The sequence below is a fragment of the Terrapene carolina genome, unplaced genomic scaffold, assembly GCF_002925995.2.
Source record: "Terrapene carolina triunguis isolate 2854851 unplaced genomic scaffold, T_m_triunguis-2.0 Scaffold120, whole genome shotgun sequence".
Taxonomy (NCBI): Eukaryota; Metazoa; Chordata; order Testudines; family Emydidae; genus Terrapene; species Terrapene triunguis.
In genome coordinates this window covers 1724491-1748683 of record NW_020664471.1, presented here as the reverse complement: position 1 = coordinate 1748683, position 24193 = coordinate 1724491, and the positions used below count along the sequence as shown (strand labels likewise).

The following is a 24193-nucleotide window of genomic DNA, read 5'->3' as shown; positions in this document are numbered from 1 at the left end:
CACTATTGGCTCAGAAATGCCTCTTTTAATGCAGCGTTATTTTCAAATCTAGTCCACAATTTACACCTCTCCTCATGCACCCCTCTGGACTGATGTATGGCTGTGTATGGGGGCATAGACTGTTTAGCAGTGTCTCCAACAATACAACTACTTTCATTTATGTTTTGTTTTTACTCTTGGCAAACTCTCTTCCTGGTGAAGATCAATGATGATGCCAATGCACAAACAATGAAGTAAACCCTCCTGAGCCAGATTGACTTCTGTTATATTGGAATCAACAGTGAAGGAATCCAGTGCCTGCTTAATGGAATAGAACCAATTTTGTGAGGGAAAGGAATGTGATTTTCAAGTTTGTAAGGAAGCATTCTGAGCAGAGTGTGGGGGGAGCGAAAAAACTATTACACAATAACTGCAATAGCCCTTGGGATCATGCTGCATGAGGTTTACTATTGCTACCTATCTAATCCAGCACTAAGGGAGTTGGTGTCTAGTGATCGGAGTATAGGACACAGAGACAGAATGGTATTGTGGATAAGGCACTGATCTAGGTCTCGAGAGAGCTAGGTCAGTTCCCAGCACTGGCCTGGACAAGTCACTTCATCTCTTTGCGTCCCCATTCTCCAAATGTAAAAATGGGATAAACGCTTCCTTTCTCCTACCTTTTTTCCTCTCTTGTCTATTTGGATTGCAATATCTGTAAGGCAAGACTACCTTACTCTGGCTAGGTACTGTGGTTAGCACAATGAGGCCTGCTCTTGATTGGATCCTCTGGATGCTAATGTTCTGCAGAAGTGAGGCAGGAGATCCCAAGTTCTATCGTTGCTTCTCACACTGTTTACAGTGCTGTAGCCACATCACTTACTTTCTCTGCCTGGTGGCGCTCATTTGACAGTAGGAGACACTAAAGGTGACTTAGGCTGGCGTGAAGGACCCGGTAGTGTAGACACATACATTAACAGGTCGACTTAAGGCGGCTTCTATCGACCTAACTCTGTAGTGTAGATCAGACCTAAGTATCTACCTCCCTGGGCACCATGAGGATTAATTTATGTTTCAATGTGCAGTCTGACATCCTTCAATGAATAGTGCTAAGTAGGTGTAAAATACTGTGTTAGCTGTAAAAAGCCTAATTTTTTTTTAAATCACACTAGGTGATATTTATCTTTTGACAGAATAAAACAAGATTCATGTGTAAACACAATGGAAATCATGTTTGATGGCAAAGATGGTGTTACGGAATTGGTAACTTTGGTGAAAAACAGCGCTCACAAATACAACGTTCAGATAAAGTTCCAGTCACACACACAGGCTATGTCTACACTACAGAATTAGGTCGGATTTATAGAAGCCGGTTTTATAGAAACCGGTTGTATGCAGCCGATTGTGTGTGTCCTCACCTAAAATGCTCTAAGTGCATGAAGTCGGCGGACCGCGTCCACAGTACCGAGGCTAGCGTCGACTTCCGGCGCATTGCACTATGGTACCTATCCCACAGTTCCCGGAGCCTCCGGCGCCCATTGGAATTATGGGTTGAGATCGCAATGCCCGGATGATGCAAAGCAGTGCCGCGAGGGGTTCTGGGTACATTGCGTCAGGCCCCTCCCCCGCCGTCACAGCAACGGCAGACAATAGATTCGCGCCTTTTTACCTGGGTTACCTGTGCAGACAACATACCACGCCAAGCATGGAGCCCGCTCAGCTCAGCTTACCGTCACCATATCTCTTCCGGGTGCCGGCAAACGTGGGACTGCATTGCTAAACAGCAGCAGCAGCTTACTGCCTTTTGGCGGTAGACGGTGCAGCATGACTGGTAGCCTTCATTGGCGATCTGGGTGCAGGCAGCTGTGGGGCTGGCAGCCGTGGGGCTGCATTGCACCAGCCCCTTGCCTTTTGGTAGAAGATGGTTTATTACGACTGGTAACCGTCGTCGTCGTACTGCAGTGGCTGTCGATCATGGGCACCCGGGCAGACAATGATGGTTATCAGTCATAGTATGCTATTTTCTGCCAGGCGCCCTGCTGGCTCATTGCACGTTAGCAGAGTCGTAGTATGCTATTTTCTGCCAAGTGCCCAGTATTGTCTGCTAAGCACCCAGAAGAGGCCGATGGTGATCTGGGTGCTGGCAGACATGGGGCTGGCAGACGTGGGGCTAGATTGCTACACAGCAGCAACCCCTTGCCTTTTGGCAGAAGATAGTATATTATGACTGGTATCCATCGTTGTCACACTGCAGTGGGTATCATATTGTGCAGTAGACCTGAAGGCTTACTGCCAAGCGCCCAGTATTTGCTGCCAAGCACCCAGAAAATGCCAAGGGCTATCAGTCATGCTGCGCCGTCGTCTTAAGATGTAAAAAATAGATTTATTCTCCATTCATTTGCTTCCCCCCTCCCTCCTGCTAAACCCAGGCTTTTGAGTTCAATCTTTGGGGGGGGGGGCATTCTGTGTGACACTTGTTTGTGTTTCTCCCTGATGCAAACCCACCTTTCTTGATTTTAATTCCCTGTACCTGTACGCCATGTCGTCACTCGCCCCTCCCTCCCCCTCTCCCTCCCCTGGTCCGTCAGATATAAATTTTATTATAGAATATTTAAAAATAAACGGTACAAAAGATTTGAGGAGTCAGTTGTCGGTCATTGGGGGAACATACAGAGTATGGGGAGGATGTTGTTATGTCAGGGTTGGCAGCACACATAATACATATAGACTGTGATGTCTCGCCTTTTTTCAGACCAGACGCCATAGCCAGCACTGGGATCATGGAGCCCGCTCAGATCACCGCGGCAATTATGAGCACTATGATCACCACGCCTATTGGAATAATGGGTTGAGATCGCAATGCCCGGATGATGCAAAGCAGTGCCGCGAGGGGTTCTGGGTACATTGCGTCAGGCCCCTCCCCCGCCGTCACAGCAACGGCAGACAATAGATTTGCGCCTTTTTACCTGGGTTACCTGTGCAGACAACATACCACGCCAAGCATTGAGCCCGCTCAGCTCAGCTTACCGTCACCATATCTCTTCCGGGTGCCGGCAAACGTGGGACTGCATTGCTAAACAGCAGCAACAGCTTACTGCCTTTTGGCGGTAGACGGTGCAGCATGACTGGTAGCCTTCATTGGCGATCTGGGTGCAGGCAGCTGTGGGGCTGGCAGCCGTGGTGCTGCATTGCACCAGCCCCTTGCCTTTTGGTAGAAGATGGTTTATTACGACTGGTATCCGTCGTCGTCGTACTGCAGCGGCTGTCAATCATGGGCACCCGGGCAGACAATGATGGTTATCAGTCGTAGTATGCTATTTTCTGCCAAGTGCCCAGTATTGTCTGCTAAGCACCCAGAAGAGGCCGATGGCGATCTGGGTGCTGGCAGACATGGGGCTGGCAGACGTGGGGCTAGATTGCTACACAGCAGCAACCCCTTGCCTTTTGGGCAGTAGATAGCATATTACGATTGGTATCCATCGTTGTTGTACTGCAGTGGGTATCAGATGGTGCAATAGACCTGAAGGCTTACTGCCAAGCGCCCAGTATTTGCTGCCAAGCACCCAGAAAATGCCAAGGGCTATCAGTCATGCTGCGCCGTCGTCTTAAGATGTAAAAAATAGATTTATTCTCCATTCATTTGCTTCCCCCCTCCCTCCTGCTAAACCCAGGCTTTTGAGTTCAATCTTTGGGGGGGGGGGCATTCTGTGTGACAGTTGTTTGTGTTTCTCCCTGATGCAAAGCCACCTTTCTTGATTTTCATTCCCTGTACCTGTACGCGGTGTCACTCGCCCCTCCCTCCCTCTCTCCCTCCCTCCCTTCTTCCCCTGGTCCGTCAGATACTACTTTCGCGCCTTTTTTCAGACCAGACGCCATAGCCAGCACTGGGATCATGGAGCCCGCTCAGATCACCGCGGCAATTCTGAGCACTATGAACACCACGCGCATTGTCCTGGAAAACATGCAGAGCCTCCTGGACATGCCAAAGCCAAACCAGGACCAGCTGAGGAGGAGGCGATTGCAGCGCGGCGACGATAGTGATGAGGAAATTGACATGGACCTCTCACAAGGCACAGGCCCCAGCAATGTGGAAATCTTGGTGTTACTGGGGCAGGTTCATGCCGTGGACCGCCGATTCTGGGCCCGGGAAACAAGCACAGAGTGGTGGGACCGCATCGTGTTGCAGGTCTGGGACGATGCCCAGTGGCTGCGAAACTTTCGCATGCGTAAGGGCACTTTCATGGAACTTTGTGACTTGCTTTCCCCTGCCCTGAAGCGCCAGAATACCAGGATGAGAGCAGCCCTCACAGTGGAGAAGCGAGTGGCGATAGCCCTGTGGAAGCTTGCAACGCCAGACAGCTACCGGTCAGTCGGGAATCAATTTGGAGTGGGCAAATCTACTGTGGGGGCTGCTGTGATCCAAGTTGCCAGGGCAATGAGAGACCTGGTGATATCAAGGGTAGTGACTCTGGGAAACGTGCAGACCATAGTGGATGGCTTTGCTGCAATGGGATTCCCAAACTGTGGTGGGGCCATAGACGGAACCCATATCCCTATCTTGGCACCGGCGCACCAAGCCGCCGACTACATAAACCGCAAGGGGTACTTTTCAATGCTGCTGCAAGCCCTGGTGGATCACAAGGGACGTTTCACCGACATCAACGTGGGCTGGCCGGGAAGGGTACATGATGCTCGCGTCTTCAGGCAGTCTCTTCTGTTTCGAAAGCTGGAGGAAGGGACTTTCTTCCCGGACCAGAAAATAACCATTGGGGATGTTGAAATGCCTATCGTGATCCTTGGGGACCCAGCCTACCCCTTAATGCCATGGCTCATGAAGCCGTACACAGGCAGCCTGGACAGTAGTCAGGACCTGTTCAACTACAGGCTGAGCAAGTGCCGAATGGTGGTGGAATGTGCATTTGGCCGTTTAAAAGCGCGCTGGCGCAGCTTACTGACTCGCTCAGACCTTAGCGAAAAGAATCTCCCCATTGTTATTGCTGCTTGCTGTGCGCTCCACAATATCTGTGAAAGTAAGGGGGAGACATTTATGGCGGGGTGGGAGGTTGAGGCAAATCGCCTGGCCGCTGATTACGCGCAGCCAGACACCAGGGCGGTTAGAGGAGCACAGCAGGGCGCGGTGCGCATCAGAGAAGCGTTGAAAACCAGTTTTGTGACTGGCCAGGCTACGGAGTGAAACTTCTGTTTGTTGCTCCTTGATGAACCCTCTGCCCCTCCCCCACCACCCTGTTAACTCTACTTCCCTGCAAACCAACCACCCCACCCTCCCCTACTACCCTCCCCCCTTCGAGCACCACTTGCAGAGGCAATAAAGTCATTGTTGCTTCACATTCATGCATTCTTTATTAATTCAGCACACAACTAGGGGGATAATTGGAAAGGTAGCCCGGGATGGGTGGGGGAGGAGGGAAGGAAAAGGACACACTCCAATTTAAAACTTTAAAACTTATTGCTATGGAAATCATCTAGGGTGGAGTGAGTGGGTGGCCGAAGGCCCCCCCACCGTGTTCTTGGGCGTCTGGGTGAGGAGGCAATGGGACTTGGGGAGGAGGGCTGCTGGTTACAGAGGGGCTGTAGCGGCGTTCTCTGCTCCTGCTGCCTTTCCTGCAGCTCAACCATACGCAGGAGCATATCACTTTGATGCTCCAGCAGCCGGAGCATCGACTCTTGCTTTCTGATTACAAGTTGACGCCACCTCTCCTCTTCAGCCCGCGTTTCAGCACGCAACTTCTCCTCTTCAGCCCGCGATTCAGCACGCCACCTCTCCTCTCGCTCATATTGGGCTTTTTTAAAATCAGTCATTGACTGCCTCCACGCATTCAGCTGTGCTCTGTCAGCGTGGGAGGCAGTCTGAAGTTCAGTAAACATTTCGTCACGCGTCCTTCGCTTCCTTCTTCGAATATTCACTAGCCTCTGCGAAGGAGTAAGATTTGCAGCTGGTGGAGAAGGGAGAGGTTGTTAAAAAAGATACATTTTAGAGAACAATGGGTAGACTCTTTCACGTTAGATTTTGCTGTTCACAACATCACACAGCACATGTGCTTTCGTTACAAGGTCGCATTTTTCCTCTTATATTGAGAGTCTCCTGGTTTGGTGTGAGAGATCACTCACGCAGTGCCAGGACACAGATTTCAGCTTGCAGGCAGCCATGGTAAGACATATAGTCTTTGGGCTTTTTTAACCTTCTTAACATGTGGGGATGGTTTCAAACAGTTCTGCCCTCATTTCCCATACCAAGCACCCGTGCCATTTAAAATGGGTTTGCAATGTAAAAGGAGGGGCTGCGATTTCAGGTTTAACATGCAGCACAAACCCAACTAACTCCCCTCCCCCACACACCCAATTCTCTGGGATGGTCACTTCACCCCTCCCCCCCACCGCGTGGTTAACAGCGGGGAATATTTCTGTTCAGCAGACCAGGAAGGGGCACCTCTGAATGTCCCCTTAATAAAATTGCCCCATTTTAACCAGGTGACCGTGAATGATATCACTCTCCTGAGGATAACAAAGAAAGATAAGGAATGGATGTTGTCTGCATGCCAGCAAACACCGGGACCATACGCTGCCATGCTTTGTTATGCAATGATTCCAGACTACGTGCTACTGGCCTGGCGTGGTAAAGTGTCCTACCATGGCGGACGGGATAAGGCAGCCCTCTCCAGAAACCTTTTGCAAAGGCTTTGGGAGTACATGAAGGAGAGCTTTCTGGAGATGTCCCTGGAGGATTTCCGCTCCATCCCCATACACGTTAACAGACTTTTCCAGTAGCTGTACTGGCCGCGATTGCCAGGGCAAATTAATCATTAATCATTAAACACGCTGGTTTTTAAACCATGTGTAATTTTTGCAAATGTACACTCACCAGAGGTCCCCTGTGTGCCCTCAGGGTCTTGGGTCAGTTCGGGGGTTACTGTTTCCAGGTCCAGGGTGACAAACATATCCTGGCTGTTGGGGTAACTGGTTTCTCCGCTTCCTTGCTGCTGTGAGCTATCTATGTTCTCTCCATCCTCATCTTCCTCGTCCGCCGAACCCGCTTCCCCGTTTGCAGAGAGGGACTCATAGAACACGCTTGGGCTAGCGGTGGCTGCACGCCCTAGAATGGCATGCAGCTCCGCGTAGTAGCGGCATGTTTGCGGCTCTGCCCCGGACCTTCCGTTTGCGTCTCTGACTTTGTGGTAGGCTTGCCTTAGCTCCTTAATTTTCACGCGGCACTGCCGCGCGTCCCTGTTATGGCCTCTGTCCTTCATGGCCTTGGAGATCTTTTCTAATGTTTTGCCGTTTCTTTTACTGTTTCGGAGTTCGGCGAGCACTGCTTCATCTCCCCAGATGGCGATCAGATCCTGTACCTCCCGTTCGGTCCAGGCTGGAGCTCTTCTGCGATCCTGGGACTGGGACTGGGACTCCATCATGGTTACCTGTGCTGATGGGCTCTGCATGGTCACCTGTGCTCTCCACGCTGAGCAAACAGGAAATGAAATTCAAACGTTCGCGGGGCTTTTCCTGTCTACCTGGCCAGTGCATCTGAGATGAGAGTGCTGTCCAGAGCGGTCACAATGAAGCACTGTGGGATAGCTCCCGGAGGCCAGTAATGTCGAATTCCGTCCACACTAACCCAATTCCGACCCCCTAAGGCCGATTTTATCGCTAATCCCCTTGTCGAGGTGGTGTTAGGAAACCGGTTTAAAGGGCCCTTTAAGTCGACAGAAAGGGCTTCGTAGTGTAAACGTGTCCAGGCTTAAGTCGATTTAACGCGGCTAAAGTCGACCTAAACTCGTAGTGTAGACCAGGCCACAGACGAGGCGGTATTACTTTGGATGTAAAAGCTACCAAACACTCTGGTGCTGGAAAGGTTAGAACCACATGCAATATCTTTATCAATTACTGCGTGCAGTGAAGCAGACAGCTGAATTTCAGTTACATAAGAGGTACAGCAGACTTTTACATTCCCCCCCTCAATATTTCACTAATGCCCTCTCATTTTTACATTGTTTCTCGACCTAGCAGAGGCCGTGTATTTTGCCCAACATTAATTAAACACACAAACAATTTAACCGTGGGTGATCAGTTAGGAGGCTAGGCAAGTGGCATTTTCAATACAAGTTTTAACTATGAATAGAGAGGAGTATCTGACATTTGACTATGTAAAGTAAGGTAAATGCTCAAGCCTTACCATAGATTTTACCTCTTAACAGGCAGTGTGCACTGAATGAGAACCAACCAGCTTAGTGTCTAGAAGCACTCAGCACAGTGTGGTTATATTGATAGACTTTATGGTGCCATTTCCAGTGCTTTAAAAGTACATTTTCTGCACTAGGTGCCACTTTACACTAGTAAATAATGGGTCAATAGGTCAGATCTTTACATGGTAAGATAAAGAAAAATCATGTCAGGTCCCTAAAGGTCAAGTCTCTGGACACAGAGGTTACTCTAGCATGCTAGAATCCCGAAGGGTAACTAAAGAACAAAAATTGGTTTGGAACATGCTCCACTACTGCCAGTGCTGGTGCCAGTCGATTGGGGGCCCTACGTAGGAATATTTGGGGGGGGCTGCCCCCACACACAACACATACTAATAATTAATAGCCCCCCTCACCCCTTGAGCTGATCAGGGCCCTAAGCAATTGTTTAGTCTGCTTATGCCTATTGCCAGCTCTGAGTACTACAGCAATTTTTTATGATTTATGTTAGATGAAGTTCTGATGTGCTGTAAGGGATTGGAAGGCAGGTACATCTCAAGATTTCCCTTGCTTTTGCTTCAGATAAAAGAAATGAGGGAAGTTATCGGAAAGTGGCTCTGCAGTGAATACATCAGAGAAATTGTTTGCTGGTAGCTACTTCTTGCAAACACATTGTCCAGGTAAAGTTGCCATGGTCACTGGGAACTTGGTTTATCAGTTTTATGAGTCCTAGCCTGTGACAGAAGGCTGGGAACCAACAGCTGAGCCAGCACTCTGGTCACTTAAACACCAATTCATTTTCCCCAGGGTGGACCTGGCAGGGCCAAATTAATGGATTAGAAGGGCTGTGGGAGGACTACCAAGAGAAATGGTCTGTTAACACAGGAAGTATAAGGCAACACAGGAAGGAGGGGGGGGAGAGAGGCAGGAAGGAGAGATTTCTGGGTAGAGAGAGATCTCTTCCGAGGAGAGACTGAAACTAAATAACATGGTGTACGGATTGGTAAGGTAGGGGAACTGCAAGTGTAAACAAAACACCCCAGCACAGTTTAACAACTGAAGGTCTCAGAGTCTTTTCTGAGAGGGATAGCTCAGTGGTTTGAGCATTGGCCTGCTAAACCCAGGGTTGTGAGTTCAATCCTTGAGGGGGCCACTTAGGGATCTGGGGCAAAATCAGTACTTGGTCCTGCTAGTGAAGGTAGGGGGCTGGACTCGATGACCTTTCAAGGTCCCTTCCAGCTCTAGAAGATAGGATATCTCCATTAATTTATTTTATTTAGAGTCTGTGTAGACAGATCAGACAGGAGCAGGATGTCGCCTGGTGACATAGCCATATTAGTTTGGCCTTCCTGAGACAAACTGAAGTTAGGCGTATGTATTTTACGGGGATGAAAGGCAGTGGGTTTATGATTTAACAAGACATTGGGTTAGAATCACAGCTAGATAATCTTCAGCTATGCCAATTTATAGCAGCTAAGAATGTGACCCACTGTGACCCTTCCTTCACTTTCTCCACCCTCTGCTCCCACACAATGGTTTGGACCAGTTCATAAATCACTACGTGGTCTATGCTGCAAACACTACAGGACTACTGCACCTTGCTACCTGTGGTTCTGCTTACGTCAACTGGGCAAAATTCACCTGGTGCAGAGGGCGAACACAAGCCCTATCTCCGTTTCAGTGATTTTAACCCTGTAGAAGTTGGAGGAGTGGGGGAGGGATTTCACCCTATAGAAAGCACTATACTTATTTATATGCATGTACAGAGTCTGGCCCAAGTCACTCATTTGGGCTTATATACACCGTTCTGTGTACTACCTGAGTGCCTTCTTGTGCATTGAGAGATGTACGATGGAAAAAATAATTTCATTAAACTTAATAAGCAGATAGCATTATTGGTGAAATTCTCTCTATCCACATACAGCCAGGCAGCAGGTTGTACACAAATGAAAAGCACAACATCCAGGGAGGTGAAATCCATCCTCCCAACACAATAGCCACTACTTCAGCCTATGTTCTGGAATATCAGTCACAGCTCCTCTGAACCACTTGGGAGAATACCAGTGCTTCCTAATCACAGAGCCTGTGGCCCATCCCTTGGCCTACCCAGAGCTGGCACAGAAACCCCTTTAGGAGGAGACTCCCCTCTATTGCTGCAGCCCATCCCATCTCTCACAATGCTTCAGCGCGGTCTGTAAGTGGCACAAAGGTCCTTGTTCAGACCTGCACACCAGGAGAACGTCTGTATCTGCTTATGGAGGTGAGTGATTACAGTAAAATCCCTTCCTAGGCCAAAAAAAAAAAAAAGAACCCTCCATAGGCAGCTGAAGAAAAGCTATGCAATCTGAAGGTTTCTGTTAGCAGAAGGGAATCTTCCTCATTAAAATACAGTAAAACTACTAAGTAGTATATTTTGCCTCTCAGGCTGGTCTGTTTAATCCTGGAACTCTTATGTCTTTGCTCCTAAGAGTCTAGGCCAGTCTTTACCGCTACAGCAATCTTCCTTTGAGGTAGCACCACCACATACTGGATAGTATCCATTTACTATACAAAAATGCCTTTCTAGCTGTTCAAATTTGGACAAAAACGTAGGCATGTAAAGTTACAGTCTTACAAAACCGAATACATAGTTGTTTCAGCTGCAAGGGAAGCAATGGACTAAAAGACAAACCTGCCCCTGCATTGTTCATAACCCAAATCCTAGAGTGTTGTGTTAAGGTGTGGGAACCAGGAAATGAAACTGACTAGAAGTTACAAGTGAAATTTACTCATCCATTTTCATTTTCACACTGAGAGAAACGTCAAAAGCAAAACATACACTTCAAAGAGTGAAGAGTAAATTAGACTTTTAAAGCCATTTGAGTGTTAATCTAATGGTATTATTCAGAACAGAATATACTGGGCCAGATTCTCAGCTGCTGTATATCTGCACAGCTCCCTTGACTTCAATGCAGCCACATCACTGCTTTAATTTTCCTTAAACATTCAGAACATTGACACCACTGCAAATCCAGCTCTAATAAAATAATGGCATTAAACTGTTCAAGCTTTTTCCTGAAGTTACTGTAAACCTGTGTGTTGGCTCTGGGAGACTTAGGTTTACAAATTACCTTCAGTGAGCCAACTTCTCCCCTCAAATCCACTGTGCCCCTCCATTGGGTTTCACCAGCGTAACTGTGAGGAAAATTTGGTCTCTCTCTGCCCGAAATTTTAACTGCTTGCACTTCATCTGTAGGCTTTCTGCAGTTACAGTTCTATAAAGCACTATCTTAAATAACCTGTATACGTTTCCACATATATATGCTGCAAAATTAAAACCCCAGCATACAGTGCTATGAAATCTTCTCCAAACCTTAAAGTTCAGTGAAGAGTAGTACTCCTGCAGACTTATTTAGAGAAAAAGTACCAACACATGCTAACATGAAGGCAGAATACAGACTCACTGTCTTTAGGATACGTCATAGAATGCTAGAGGCTAAGTCAGTATTGTGAACCAGCGTAGGCTCCCAGCCATTCTGTACTAGCCCAGTGATGGTATGAACTTGCCTACAATGACCACTTTTTTTTTTTTTTTTAGTGCTGCTAAGTAAATATTGACATCAGGTCACTGCTTGTGAGATTGTGGTGTCAGCAGTCTATGCCAACCCAGATTACATTATTAAAGGACTTCCATCTATTGACTATACACCTGCTCCTGCTTCCATTTAAAAATCAATGGTTTAGGATCAAGACAGGTTTCAGAGTAGCAGCCGTGTTAGTCTGTATCCGCAAAAAGAACAGGAGTACTTGTCGCACCTTAGAGACTAACAAATTTATTAGAGCATAAGCTTTCGTGGCCCACGAAAGCTTATGCTCTAATAAATTTGTTAGTCTCTAGGATCAAGACATAAATCTCCCCAAACTGGAATGTGAGCAGAGATGGGATTTCCATTCACAAAGCCATCATGTATGAAATGCATGTCAACATGCTGATTAGTCCCCAATACCCACTTATGATACATCTGAAAATGTTGCTTTGTATTCCTTGTTTCCAGCTGGTAAGTTACATTTAAAAGGATCTAAGAATACATTAATTAAATGTGGAGCTAGTCTACGCTTTTCAAACAAAAATGTTTAATGGCCTTTTTCTAAAACAAATTTTCATTTTTTCAAAATATTCTGTTTATTTAGTAACAAAAATAGAGCTATTTATTTTCTGTCCCATTTCAGTGGCTACAAGAGGGAAAAGGCAACAAAAAGAGCAAAAACAGGTTTAAAAAAAAAAAAGGTAGAAAACGGGAGGAATATAATTTATATAAAAAAAAGCATTCAAAGCCAAAACTTTGTTGTGAAAAAAGTTTCAGGGGAAAAATTGTCCTTTTCAAAACCTGCTGAATGAAAGTTAATTTGAAAGTTTCCACATTTTTCATGCAATATTCACCATTGTTTGATCAGCTCTACTTCAATATTTATCCAATATTAATTTTCCAAATAAGCAACTGCTGTATTTACACAGGACTATTATGTGATCACAAATGGAGGCTGGGGGTGCAGGGGAGAAAGGGTTGTGGTCTATGTAATAATGAAGGGAGCGGGGGAAGGTTAGCCACAAGACTCTCTCTTTTAAGAGGCAGTCCATGCTATGAAAAAATTTGAGAACCTCTGCCTTATATGTTATACCTTGGTTCTGGTGATGTATAGGTTCTCTCTCAAGGTCTGTCTCACAATAGACCAGGTATCTCTAATATGACTAATGGGGTTGAAAAATGTACAATTTTGTAATCATGGGTCTATGTTATATCCTGGAAAGCAATAGGAAACAAGATCTGTTGGCCTCTAAGAAGTGGGATCCTTCATTGAGTTACACCAGTGTGCGGTCATTTACCTAGATCTTCACTATTTTTAATTTAAAACATTACTAGAGTTAAATACCAGATTTAACTGCTGCCTCTTCCCTGCGCCTCCCTTCTCCAATGGCCTGAAATTCCTTCAATGCAGCAGAACCACCACAGCACCACTTTTTTGACCTGGCAGGTGGTGAAGAGTCTGCACAGGGGAATGTGCTCCACAGTGGCTCTCCTTATGGCTATGTGCATGGGAGGGCTGGAGACAGGGAAGTGCATGGTGCATCCCCCACAATTTGAATGCTTTAAACCTGCATGGGGGACAGCAAGAGTCCCCAGATGTGACTATAGCCCATACGCTGCAGCAGGGACAGACGAGTGGCTGCATAGCCACTCAGTGCTGAGTCACTGGTTAATGGTGAGACGATTCCTTCCTCCAGACCCTCTTGGATACCCTGACAACTGCTCGTTTACTTGGCTTTGCATGCATGGAGGTGAGCTGTATTTGTCCCTGTGACTGCTAACTAGGTTGAAAATAGCAAGACACAGGTAAACACAGGAGGCAGACGACACTGAGGAATGAAAGAATCAAAAATGCTCAGCATTAGTCAGCCGGTGCACATGGCTTTTCTAGTGACTAGGTATTAGCAAGGCTGCGCTCCAGGAAAGCACCCCAAGCCATGGTGCAGTCCCAGATGGAATAGTGCCTTAGACTGCATGGTAACAGGCAGCAAAACTAGAGGCTGGAGATTGGGGGGAGGGGAAAAAGGTGGTTTGAGGATTATTTTGAAATGACGACAAAGGCCAATGAAGTGACAGCAGCAGCCTTACAGGACTGATTAGATTCTTTTAGAAAACAAAGGACTGAGGGCACCCACTGATTGGCACTGGTGTACAAAGTCCTTATTGCAAGGGCCCTACCAAATTCACAGCCATGAAAAATGCGTCCCGGACCGTGAAGTCTGGTCTCCCCCCATGAAATCTGGTCTTTTGTGCTCTTTTACCCTATACTACACAGATTTCATGGGGAAGTCGAGTGTTTCTCAAATTGGGGGTCCTGACCCAAAAGAGGATTGTGGGGGGGGACATACAGTTATTTTAGGGGGGTCACAGTATTGCCACCCTTGCTTCTGCCCTGCTGCGTTCAGAGCTGGGCTGGAGGGCGGTGGCTGTTGGCTAGGCGCCCAGCTCTGAAGGCAGCAACCCACCAGCAGCAGTGCAGAAGTAAGGATGTCAATACCATACCATGCCACTTTACTTCTGTGCTGCTGCCTTCAGAGCAGGGCAGCTGGAGAGTGGTGGCTGCTGACCGAGGCCCAGCTCTGCAGACAGCAGTGCAGAAGGGTGGCAATACCATACCATGCCAGCCTTACTTCTGCGCTGCTACTGGTAGCGGCTCTGCCTTCAGAGCTGGGCTCCTAGCCAGCAGCCGCTCTCCGGCTGCCCATCTCTGAAGGCAGCGCCGCCACCAGAAGTAAGGGTAGTAGTACTGCAAACCCCCCCCTCCAACACACACACACACACACACACACACACACACACACACAATTACCTTGTGACCCCTCCCCCGACACACACACCTACCTCCTTTTTGGGTCAGGACCCCTACAATTACAACATCATGAAATTTCAGATTAAAATAGTTGAAATCATGACATTTACAATTTTAAAAATCCTATGAACATGAAATTGACCAAAATGGACTGTGAATTTGGTAGGGCCCTATTTATTACCCTTCAGTAGCCTATGTGAAGTGATTGAGTCTCTCAGATGGCTACACCACAGCTGGCACTAATTGGCAGTTTCAGCAGAGAGACCAAGGACCAACTATGCAAAGAGACTGGATTACCCTTTTCCAATGAGCTGGTTCCTGTAGGTCAAGGCTGAAGGGCATTGACGAGACAAAGTAGGGAAGGTTACATTACTCACAGAACAAGTACAATATAGGCTGGTGCAAAGAGGTGATCGCCTCCCCATTAAATGCTACAGTCAGCAGAGGTTCTTGCCTGGGAGCCCCCTGGATTTAAATGGGAAGCAGCTGCTAGCAGGGTTCTCTGTCAGGGATCTTTCACTAGGGACGGATTCCCTCACTGATCTGACAGAGCCCAAATTTGTTTAACACCTGGGCTAGCTACAAAGCTAATCTTTTTAATTGGATATTTGGGACAGAGTTGAGTTGGTGGATTGCAAGTTGGAGCCTCCATAGGTTTGTATTTAGAGAGGTCAGGTTGGGTGGGTGGGTTTTGTTGTCGTCATGGGATAGTCCACGCAGTATTATTTATTGAATTCTAATGTTGACATGCTGGAGTATTGTTCTGGAAACTGAAGTAGTTGTAATATTATAGGTGTGAGCAAGTGAAGGCCTCACTCCTGCAATCTGATGCATGTGGGCAGACCCCTAAGCCCTTGACTTGGCTGGGACTCTGTACGGGTGAAAGGGTTTGCCCTTATGGATCAGACTGCAGAATCGGGTATTAACGTTAATTTAATAAGACTGCAGTCTCCCAGGCTAGCAAACTGGCAGCTTTCACGAGTATTAAAAACACACACCCACCATCACCATTCCCCCGCCCCACACTTTACCCCCCCCCCAAAAAAAACCCAACTTACTGTTCTTTTTGTACATCAAGATTTCAAAGGAATTCATTTCGTAGTTCTCAAACGTTTGCCGCACCTTGTCAATTGTGTCTTTGTCTGTCAGCTCCCCATACATAAAACTGCAAACAAACCAAGGAATTCAAGTAAGATATTGGAGAGACGTACAAAGCCGTTTGTTTACAGCGTGAAAGAGGGCCTAGACAAAAATTGCCCTTGTTTGACGGTGTCCTATTATTTCACCTGCAAAGCATAACTGACAGATGCATCCTAGGGAAATTAAAGAGAAAAATGGAACAAACAGATTTTTTTTTTCTCAAGCGACAACACAACACTACAAGTTATTTAATAGAAAGTAAATCTGCACTCAAATACCTGCAGGTGCTGCTTTTTTGCATAACTTCTGCTCTGTGATATCCTGATAGCTTGCAAAATCCATCATTGCTGTATACAATGGGCCAATCCACTATCTGGGCATTACCCAAGACAAAATTAGTATCTGTTTGAAAGAACACATTGGTTAGACAGTTAGGTAGCTCTGTGGCTGCATTCCTATATATATTTAATTGTTTGTGGTCCAATCCCACTCACTTTACTCACATAGTATTCCTACTGAAATCAACAGGATTATTTACAGATTAAATTCACTTTACTGGCATAAAGCCTGAGTGATTGGATTTTATGCAGGTAAAATATAGGGTATGGGGAGGTGAATCCCATTCCCAACCCAGGGCTAACATATGGATTACAACACTGCTCCTCTTTCCCCTCTCTCCTCCCCCTCTCCATCCCACCGCCATTCACCAATCCAGCTCCACCCACTGGATAAGTGGCAAGACCTCTGTGCAACAGTTGTCTGGCATGTGCTCTGAATTTGGATTCAGTGGCCCCTCCTATTGCCTTCACCCTTTGCTGTTGTCAATTCTGACCTATCTGGGACTTATGCAAACACCTTTTCCCATGGCATACAGGGCCCAGAGCCCCACTAGCAGACTGAACATGGTGCTTAAGGGCAGGGCCAGATTTACACTTTTGCACCTGTAGGCACAGCATCTTCAGCTCTCCCCTCCCCCCAACATGTGACCCTCGTGTTGCACCCAGTTTTAGAGAGGCCAGGCACCCCTAGGCATGTGCCTACTGTGCCTAATTGGAAATCCAGCCCTGTTTAAGGGCCTTTTCCTGGCCATCCATGCCAGGGTGAATTTCACCCAGCAGGAATATAGTGAGCAGGATTCAAGCCTTAATGCTTACTACTGCTTTTGTAGAATTGATGTATCATTTACATAATTAGCACATTGACTATTTTACATACAGCCAGGTTCTTCACTGCCGTGGGCCTTGCACAGCCAGCCACATCTGCACAACATGAGATCAAAACACGACGCTCCACTCACTCATGCAGAGGAATCTAATTTGCTCTCATTTTAGCAGTGACTTCTCACGGGTATCAATGATGACACAAGGAGCCAGGCAGGGAAGAATCAGGCCCACCACCATTATGAAGGGTGGCTAGACACCCAAGTGAATTTAAACAAAGAATAAAAAGGGTTATCTAGGTCTCCATATTTGTATTTAAAGCACACTCTGGCCGATAACGTATTTATGGCAGTCATTAATGATTCCTGAAAGTGAAAGACTAAAGGCAATTTAACTATTAATTGGGGGGGGGGGATTTTTTCCTTTTCAAAATTTTGTAGCAAGCATAAAATGGGTTTAAATAAAAAAAAAGTCTTTATCCATTTACTTTCATTGCCCAATCCTACTTGCAATAGGAGAAGTATCTGTATACACACTTTAGAGTGAAATATGCTGGTAATATATCTGCAGGACATCTTAACTGCTTTGTTTCTCACAACCATTTTAAATACCATGGTTTTTCTTAGTCAAAGCAGCTTGCTCCAGAAGCAATACATGTACTTTACCTCTTACTATGATTCACTAAGATAAGTTGTTTCTTATTGTTTTTGCCTGAATCAAGTACTTTTGAGATTTTTTTTTAACTACGAACACCGCACTGTATCTTGTCGGGATGCATTTGAAAAAAATGTATCAGGAAACAAAAAGCAGCAGTGAAATACACAAATATGAACTTCAGGTCACATTCTGTCCCAATAGCAATGATTTTGATGACTTTGCCCATTCATTTTAGTTTGACTATCATCTCCTCGTCCCAAAAAGGAAATTCTACTCCCAGAGCTGTGTACAGGGGCTCCTATTAATTTATAGGGTGGCTCTCCCCAAGCATCTGAGCACAGAACCTGGCTCCAGATAACAAGTTCTAGAACTAGAGACCTGAATTTATCTATAGCTATCTTAGGTACTTCTGTGGCCCCCCCATTACGGTCATATCTGAATGCTTCACAGTCACAATACCCGTTTTACAGATGAGGAACTAAGTGACTTGCCCAAGATCACAGGAAGTCAGTGATGGAACAGGGAACTGAACCCAGGTCTACCAAGTCTCAGGTCAGCACCACAACCACTGGATGATCCTTCCTTTCCTTATCCAGCTCTATTCCCCACTCCATTAGTGCTCACAAGGTGAGAAGTCCGTCTGTTGGTGAAGAGCCCACACAAAGCCTGCACACCACAGAAACCCCAGAGTACCCCATTGTGCGGATGTGGACTACGCTGCCATGCAATGAGATCCTTGGAGCCCCGTGTGCACCAAGAAGGTCAGCTGTGTACTGGCTGTAGATATGGGGGTGCAGAAGGAGAGCTGGAAGCAGGCTACACACAGGGCTCCTGGATATTTGCCTATGTGGATCCAGTGGCCAGAAAGCATGTCACAGGCAGCAGAGGGGGAGAGCTGCTCCCCAGCATCCTGCCCACTAAGTTGGGAGGGGGGTTCCATCCCACCAAACCCTGCTTGTTTCCACAGTCTCTGGGCTGGGGGGTTTCACTCTCATAGAAGAAAATGGAGTGTCACAGAAAAATATGAACTACTCTGCTTTCTACTGTACAGCCCTCTCCCCATCCCACCTGCCACAGAGCGGGCCTTCCATGTGTGTAACCCAGCAGGCATCTCAGTTGTTGGGTGTCCTGCCTTTGCAGAGCACTGCAGGAAAGGGCCCAAAATAAGGAATCCTACGTATCACCTACCCTGCACAGTTCCTTCTGATCAACAGTCCCCCAGGCAGAAGGGCTGTGGTCAGCTAACATCCCCAATGCTACAGTCAGTGCTCAGTTGCACTGATTTGACGTTACATTTCCGACAGGTCTCTGACAAGACACAGCTGGTAATCAGTTAAGCAGTCATTCCTTCGCATAAGAAGATATCAAACCTCTACTGAGGAAAGCCTTGCCTTCCCGGCTGCAGGGGCACCCGCCCTGGAGGCAGTGGCACTGCTGTGGCGCTGCCATACAACAGGAAAGAGGGACTCCCTCGTAGACCCCTGTGCAACATGTTACAGCCCCTTAGGGACTTCCCGGAGGGCATGGGAGGCCAGGAAAAGAATAGGCAAGAGGAAGGACGTGATTTGACAAAAAACACAGGCCACGCCTCTTCACAGAGGGTGTGTGAAAATACTCACAGGAGCTGTTGAAGCCCACAGCAGTGGCCCAGGGGCAGCTCTTTGTGAGGCTATCTCCCAGACTGGTTACTTGGGCTGCTCCCAGAGACAAGATTTACCCCATTATATGGATTTGTGGCACCGTTTCCAAACATGACTAGACTGCCAAGGACACGTATTACACACGAAGTCCTAGCCCGGATGCATCACAATGTTTGTGAAATGGAGCTCTCAAATCCCAAGAGGACAGGGCCCCAATTCTCCAGTCTGGTTGAGGAGCACTCAGCAGGAGTCAGGACCTGACAGCAAAAGTGCCCCCAAGCCACCCTTCCCTGCCCCCACGCCCAGTCCTGGAGCTGGCTGGGTACCAGTCCAATCCACAGCGTAGATTAGAGTGGCTCATTTCTGCCAACTCCCCCCAGGAACCATTATTGCAGCTGGACGAAGGGGTGTCCCAGCCGTACCTTTTTTAAGAGGTCATACCCTCGAGTCTATGCCAGTGACCAGGAGGGGAGGTAACATAGGAATCGCTATGCCTGGTGCGGGAGGGGGACGAAGAAGAATCCTCCACTGGCTACTTAAGCTGTGTTTAGGGCTGTTCTGCACTGGGGAAGGTACAAAATATATTGGTGGATCAGGCCCAAGGTGTTACCACAATATTCATTTGGCCACATAGCATTCCCTACACATCGCTCCAGTGGCGTAGAGGGGCTGTGCAGGAGCAGCAGCTGGCTGGGCAAGAATGCCCCTGCCACAGCATAGGCTGCAAGACCCCTAACCCTGCCCCCTTGTGATCTCCAAAAGAGGTGGAACTGGGAGCACTCTGGGGATTCTGGGTTGAGCTACAAGCCATAGGTAGTCTGGAGCATCCTGAATCCATAGGGCACAAAGCTCTTGGAGATGCAACACAAGATTAGACCCAGTCTCCTCCTGCTTCCACAACTGAACTTATACATTCTTCTACCCAATGAGATGCACAGCTATTCATGCAAGCAGATCCATAGAAGTCATCCCATGAAGGTCTGTGGCAGCTTGAAGTCAGTAGGACTATTTGCATGATTAAGAACTGCTTGGGTGAGTAGGTTATGTAGGATTGGGATTTATGAGCCCAGGTAACCACTTTGTGGTCACACTCCTATGTATGGAGTACATCACACCACCTCCCTTTGTTATGCCCCAAATTACTATGACAACACTTCATAGATCTTCAGTAGAGTTTGAACCCAGCATGGGCCTCTACATTTCAGGTAAAAGAGTAACCCTCTTAGGTGATATCTGTAGCAGTCTCGTAACCTATCTGCAGACATAGAACACTTAGCTAGTGTTACATTAGTTAGCTGGGCATTGAACTGCATAGATGGCATGTTACAACCAATGGCAGAGCGCAACATGCTTTGGGATGTTATGGTGGCCAAATGCATAACTGGGTTCAAAAAAAGAGTTAGATAAGTTCATGGAGGATAGGTCCATCAATGGCTATTAGCCAAGATGGTCAGGGATGCAACCCCATGCTTTAGGTGTCTGTAAACCTCTGACAGCCAGAAGCTGGGACTGGATGACAAGGGATGGATCACTCAATACATTGACCTGTTCTGTTAATTTCCTCTGAAGCATCTTACATCAGCCAATGTCAGAAGACAGGATGCGGGCTAGATAGACAACTGGTCTGACCCAGTGTGTCCATTCTTATGTTTTCACGTCACTGAAATAGGTGTAACATACTACCCCTTCCCTTGCTGAAATTAACAAGGGGTCCTGTGAAAAAAATAGTATGTAACAATCATGTAATTAACTACACCAAAAAGCATAAACATAAGGGGAGTAAGTTTACGTTTGCCAGGCAATCTTAGTTCTGGTATTTCCAAATTTATGGAACACTTGACTTTCAGGGCCGGCTCTGGCTTTTTTGCCGCCCCAGGCAAAAAAGCCTCCTGCCGCCCCCCCGCCTCCCCAGAGGGCGGCGAGCCCCGCCGGGGAGAGCGGAGCCCCGGCGGCCAGAGCGCCGGGGGGAGGGTGGCGAGCCCCGCCGGGGCTCCGCTCTCCACGGCGGCCAGAGGCTGCGCCGGGGGGAGGGCGGCGAGCCCTGACGGGGCTCCGCTCTCCCCGGCGGCCAGAGGCAGCGCTGGGGGGGAGGGCGGCGAGCCCGGTCGCGGCCCCACTCTTGGGCCGGAGTGCCGCGCCGCCCGCCTCCAGGTGCCGCCCCAAGCACCAGCTTGGTGGGCTGGTGCCTGGAGCCGGCCCTGTTGACTTTGCAACTTGAAGATTTTTTTTTTTAAATATAGTATTTTGGTTTTCATTTTTGATAGCAAATGTAGTTATAGAAATATAGTACTCCCTTGTAAATACATCTCTCTCAAAATCTCTACAATCAGAGAGTTTACACTCACAGTTTGCATTAGTGATTCCCACAGAGCAATTATTTATTTGATCATTTTAATCCAGGTCTATCCCTAAATTGTGCAGACTTTTTCTCTCAGTGGTGTAAATCAGGAGTAACTATCAAGGCCAATGGGGATATATTGGTGTAATACCAATGTGAGATCAGAATAAGGCCCAACATCTAGACAACTTTGTAAGAAAATACATTCTTGGAATTCTTTTCAAAAGATGAATGTAACTATTTCTTTGAGCACAAGGGGCTTAGAGCCTAAACTTCAGATGCAGAGTAGGGGGACACACCCACTAATCACAAAATTTTTGTCTGAATAAGTGCAGTACTGGGCCCTCAAGAAAATATTAATCTGTTCAAATGCAAACAGCAACTTATGCTGCTATATAGGTATTGAGATAGCAGAGTAAAGCCAATGGGATAACATGCTGCTCTCATATCCATGCTACTCCACTGAGATCAATGGAGTTGCACAGATGCACATTTTGGCTCAGTATCTATTGAGCTGATTTCTTGGGTGGGAATGGGTTGATATTTAAAGATCACCACATTATGTGATCTGATTTGCCATGTTAAAATGAATCTTCTGTGCTGAGTAATGAAATCTGTGGCCATTGTAATGTAAGCCCTCAATATTCTGCCTCTATTTTCAGATACAGCCTGGTTCTGCAGTTCAAAACAATGTATTATAAAGACCTAAATATGGCCATTTGTATGTATATATTAAGGTTCACATAATAAAACACACACTTTACTGAGACAAAAAGGGTTTTAAAAACTCTACAGTTGCTAGGGCATGAGCAAAGCTTCAGTGCAGTACACACATTTCAATGCTGCATTCTAAGCCTACTATTTGCACACAGAGCACGGTACACAGACAGACTGAAAAGAATTGCAGAAGATGCATTTCATCATACTTGCCACAAAAAACAAAGGAGACACTAACTAAAACAACAACTTCAAGTGACTCGGTTTGAACAATTGCACAAAAATGAAAGCTACTTTCAGCCAGCAGTTCACACAGAGATTAATAGTTCCATGCCAACATTTGTTATTTTACATTGCTATAGTAAATATTTCACAATAGACCTCTACCACCAGAAGAGTGTCAACGGCAAACAGTAACACATCCCACCAACAGTGATAAGCCTCGCTCTTTTGATTACATATCTTCAGAAAGATAGTCAAATATCAAATTAAGTCTACAAAATAATTTTTTTAAATAAACACTTTTGCAAACCATTTCCCCCCTTTGTAAATTAACAGAAATTGGTACAGAACAATGGAGAAGTAATGGCTGAAATGGACAGAATGCATGGAAGCTGTCATGTGTATATTGTACATAGCATCATTCTGTACCTGTCTGTCTATGAGATAATGTCCAGACTGAAAGTTAAAAAAAGAAAGCATGTTAAAGCAAATGTGGCATCTAGAATGAAGTAACTTTCCAAAATTAAAGTTCAGTCAATAAAATTAATGTTAAAACTTCACCCTATACAAATCTGCAAAAGCAATATAATGTACTATTTTGTTTTAAAAAGAACAAAGATAATAATGTTTAACAGTTGGACTTCATTTAATTGTTTGTTTTTTCCCTTTCTGGTCTTAAAAAGAAACCCAGTGAAGAGCCTGTTTTGGGGTAGGTTAGTTATATAGGTCTTCTGACAATTTAAAATAAACCACTTGGTTTATTGATATTTTCAGCCGTCAAGAGCTTTAAAAGCATTTGACCAGACCTAATTTTATGCAAAGTCTTAACGGTATGCATTACAAAAATGCATTAACAAGTTCTCTAGCAAACAGGTTTCATTAAGATTTGTTTTATGATCTTGTTCTAGGATTTAATACAGAGATTGATTGATGGATGAGTTGAATTACTACTGTGGAACTTTTGAGGCGTACAGAACATTAATTTTAAAATGCATATCTATCATCCTTATGATTTATTCTTTTTTTCTTACTAGATCAGGTCATACATTTCCAAACACTATAAAAATTAGAAGCTCTTAGCTTCGTAATAACTAGCAAGGAAAAATTTCAGTACTCAAATTGGGCAAAATATTGGGATAACATTAGTTTATTAGAGAAGTAAAAGAGTTATGTTGCAAACTCTAGGTCTGTACTGCTCCCAATGAAGTTAATAAAAGAGTTTTGCCATTGACTTCAAAAGGAACGAGACCAAGCAAGAACAAAAACCATTGTTGCTTCACATTGGCCCTAATTCAGCAAGGTACATGAACATGTTCTTACTTTCAAGCAGCTGAATGGTCGTGGTGAAGCCTGGGAGGGACTACTCATATGCTTAAATACTTTGATGAATCAGAGCCACTGGAATCAGGCCTAACCTAAAGTAGGGTTACCATATTTCAGCAAGCAAAAAAGAGGACGGGAGGAGCCCCGCCCTAGCCCCGCCCCCATCCTGACCTAGCCCCGCCCCTGCCCCTCCCACTTCCCGCCCCCCTCAGAACTCCCAACCCTCCCCCCCACTCCTTGTCCCCTGACTGCCCCCTCCTGGGACCCCTGCCCCTAACTGCCCCCCAGGACTCCACCCCCTACCTAAGCCTCCCTGCCTCTTGTCCCCTGACTGCCCCCTCCTGAGACCCTCCCCCCATCCTAACTGGCCCCCTAGGACCCTACCCCCTACCTGTACCCTGACTGCTCCAACCCTTATCCACACCCCCACCCCCAGACAGACCCCTG

At 46.5% G+C, this 24193-nt stretch overlaps 1 protein-coding gene across 1 annotated transcript in view; it reads right to left on the bottom strand.

The window, feature by feature from the left end:
- KCNH1 (potassium voltage-gated channel subfamily H member 1) overlaps positions 1-24193 on the bottom strand; it is a 324526-nt gene that overhangs the window by 291562 nt on the left and 8771 nt on the right. Inside the window, exons 2-3 of the mRNA XM_026652552.1 lie at positions 15968-16091; positions 15608-15714 (exon numbers count right to left, since the gene is read on the bottom strand). Of these exons, the coding sequence (XP_026508337.1) occupies positions 15608-15714; positions 15968-16091 (231 nt within the window). The remainder of the gene's footprint in view (positions 1-15607; positions 15715-15967; positions 16092-24193) is intronic.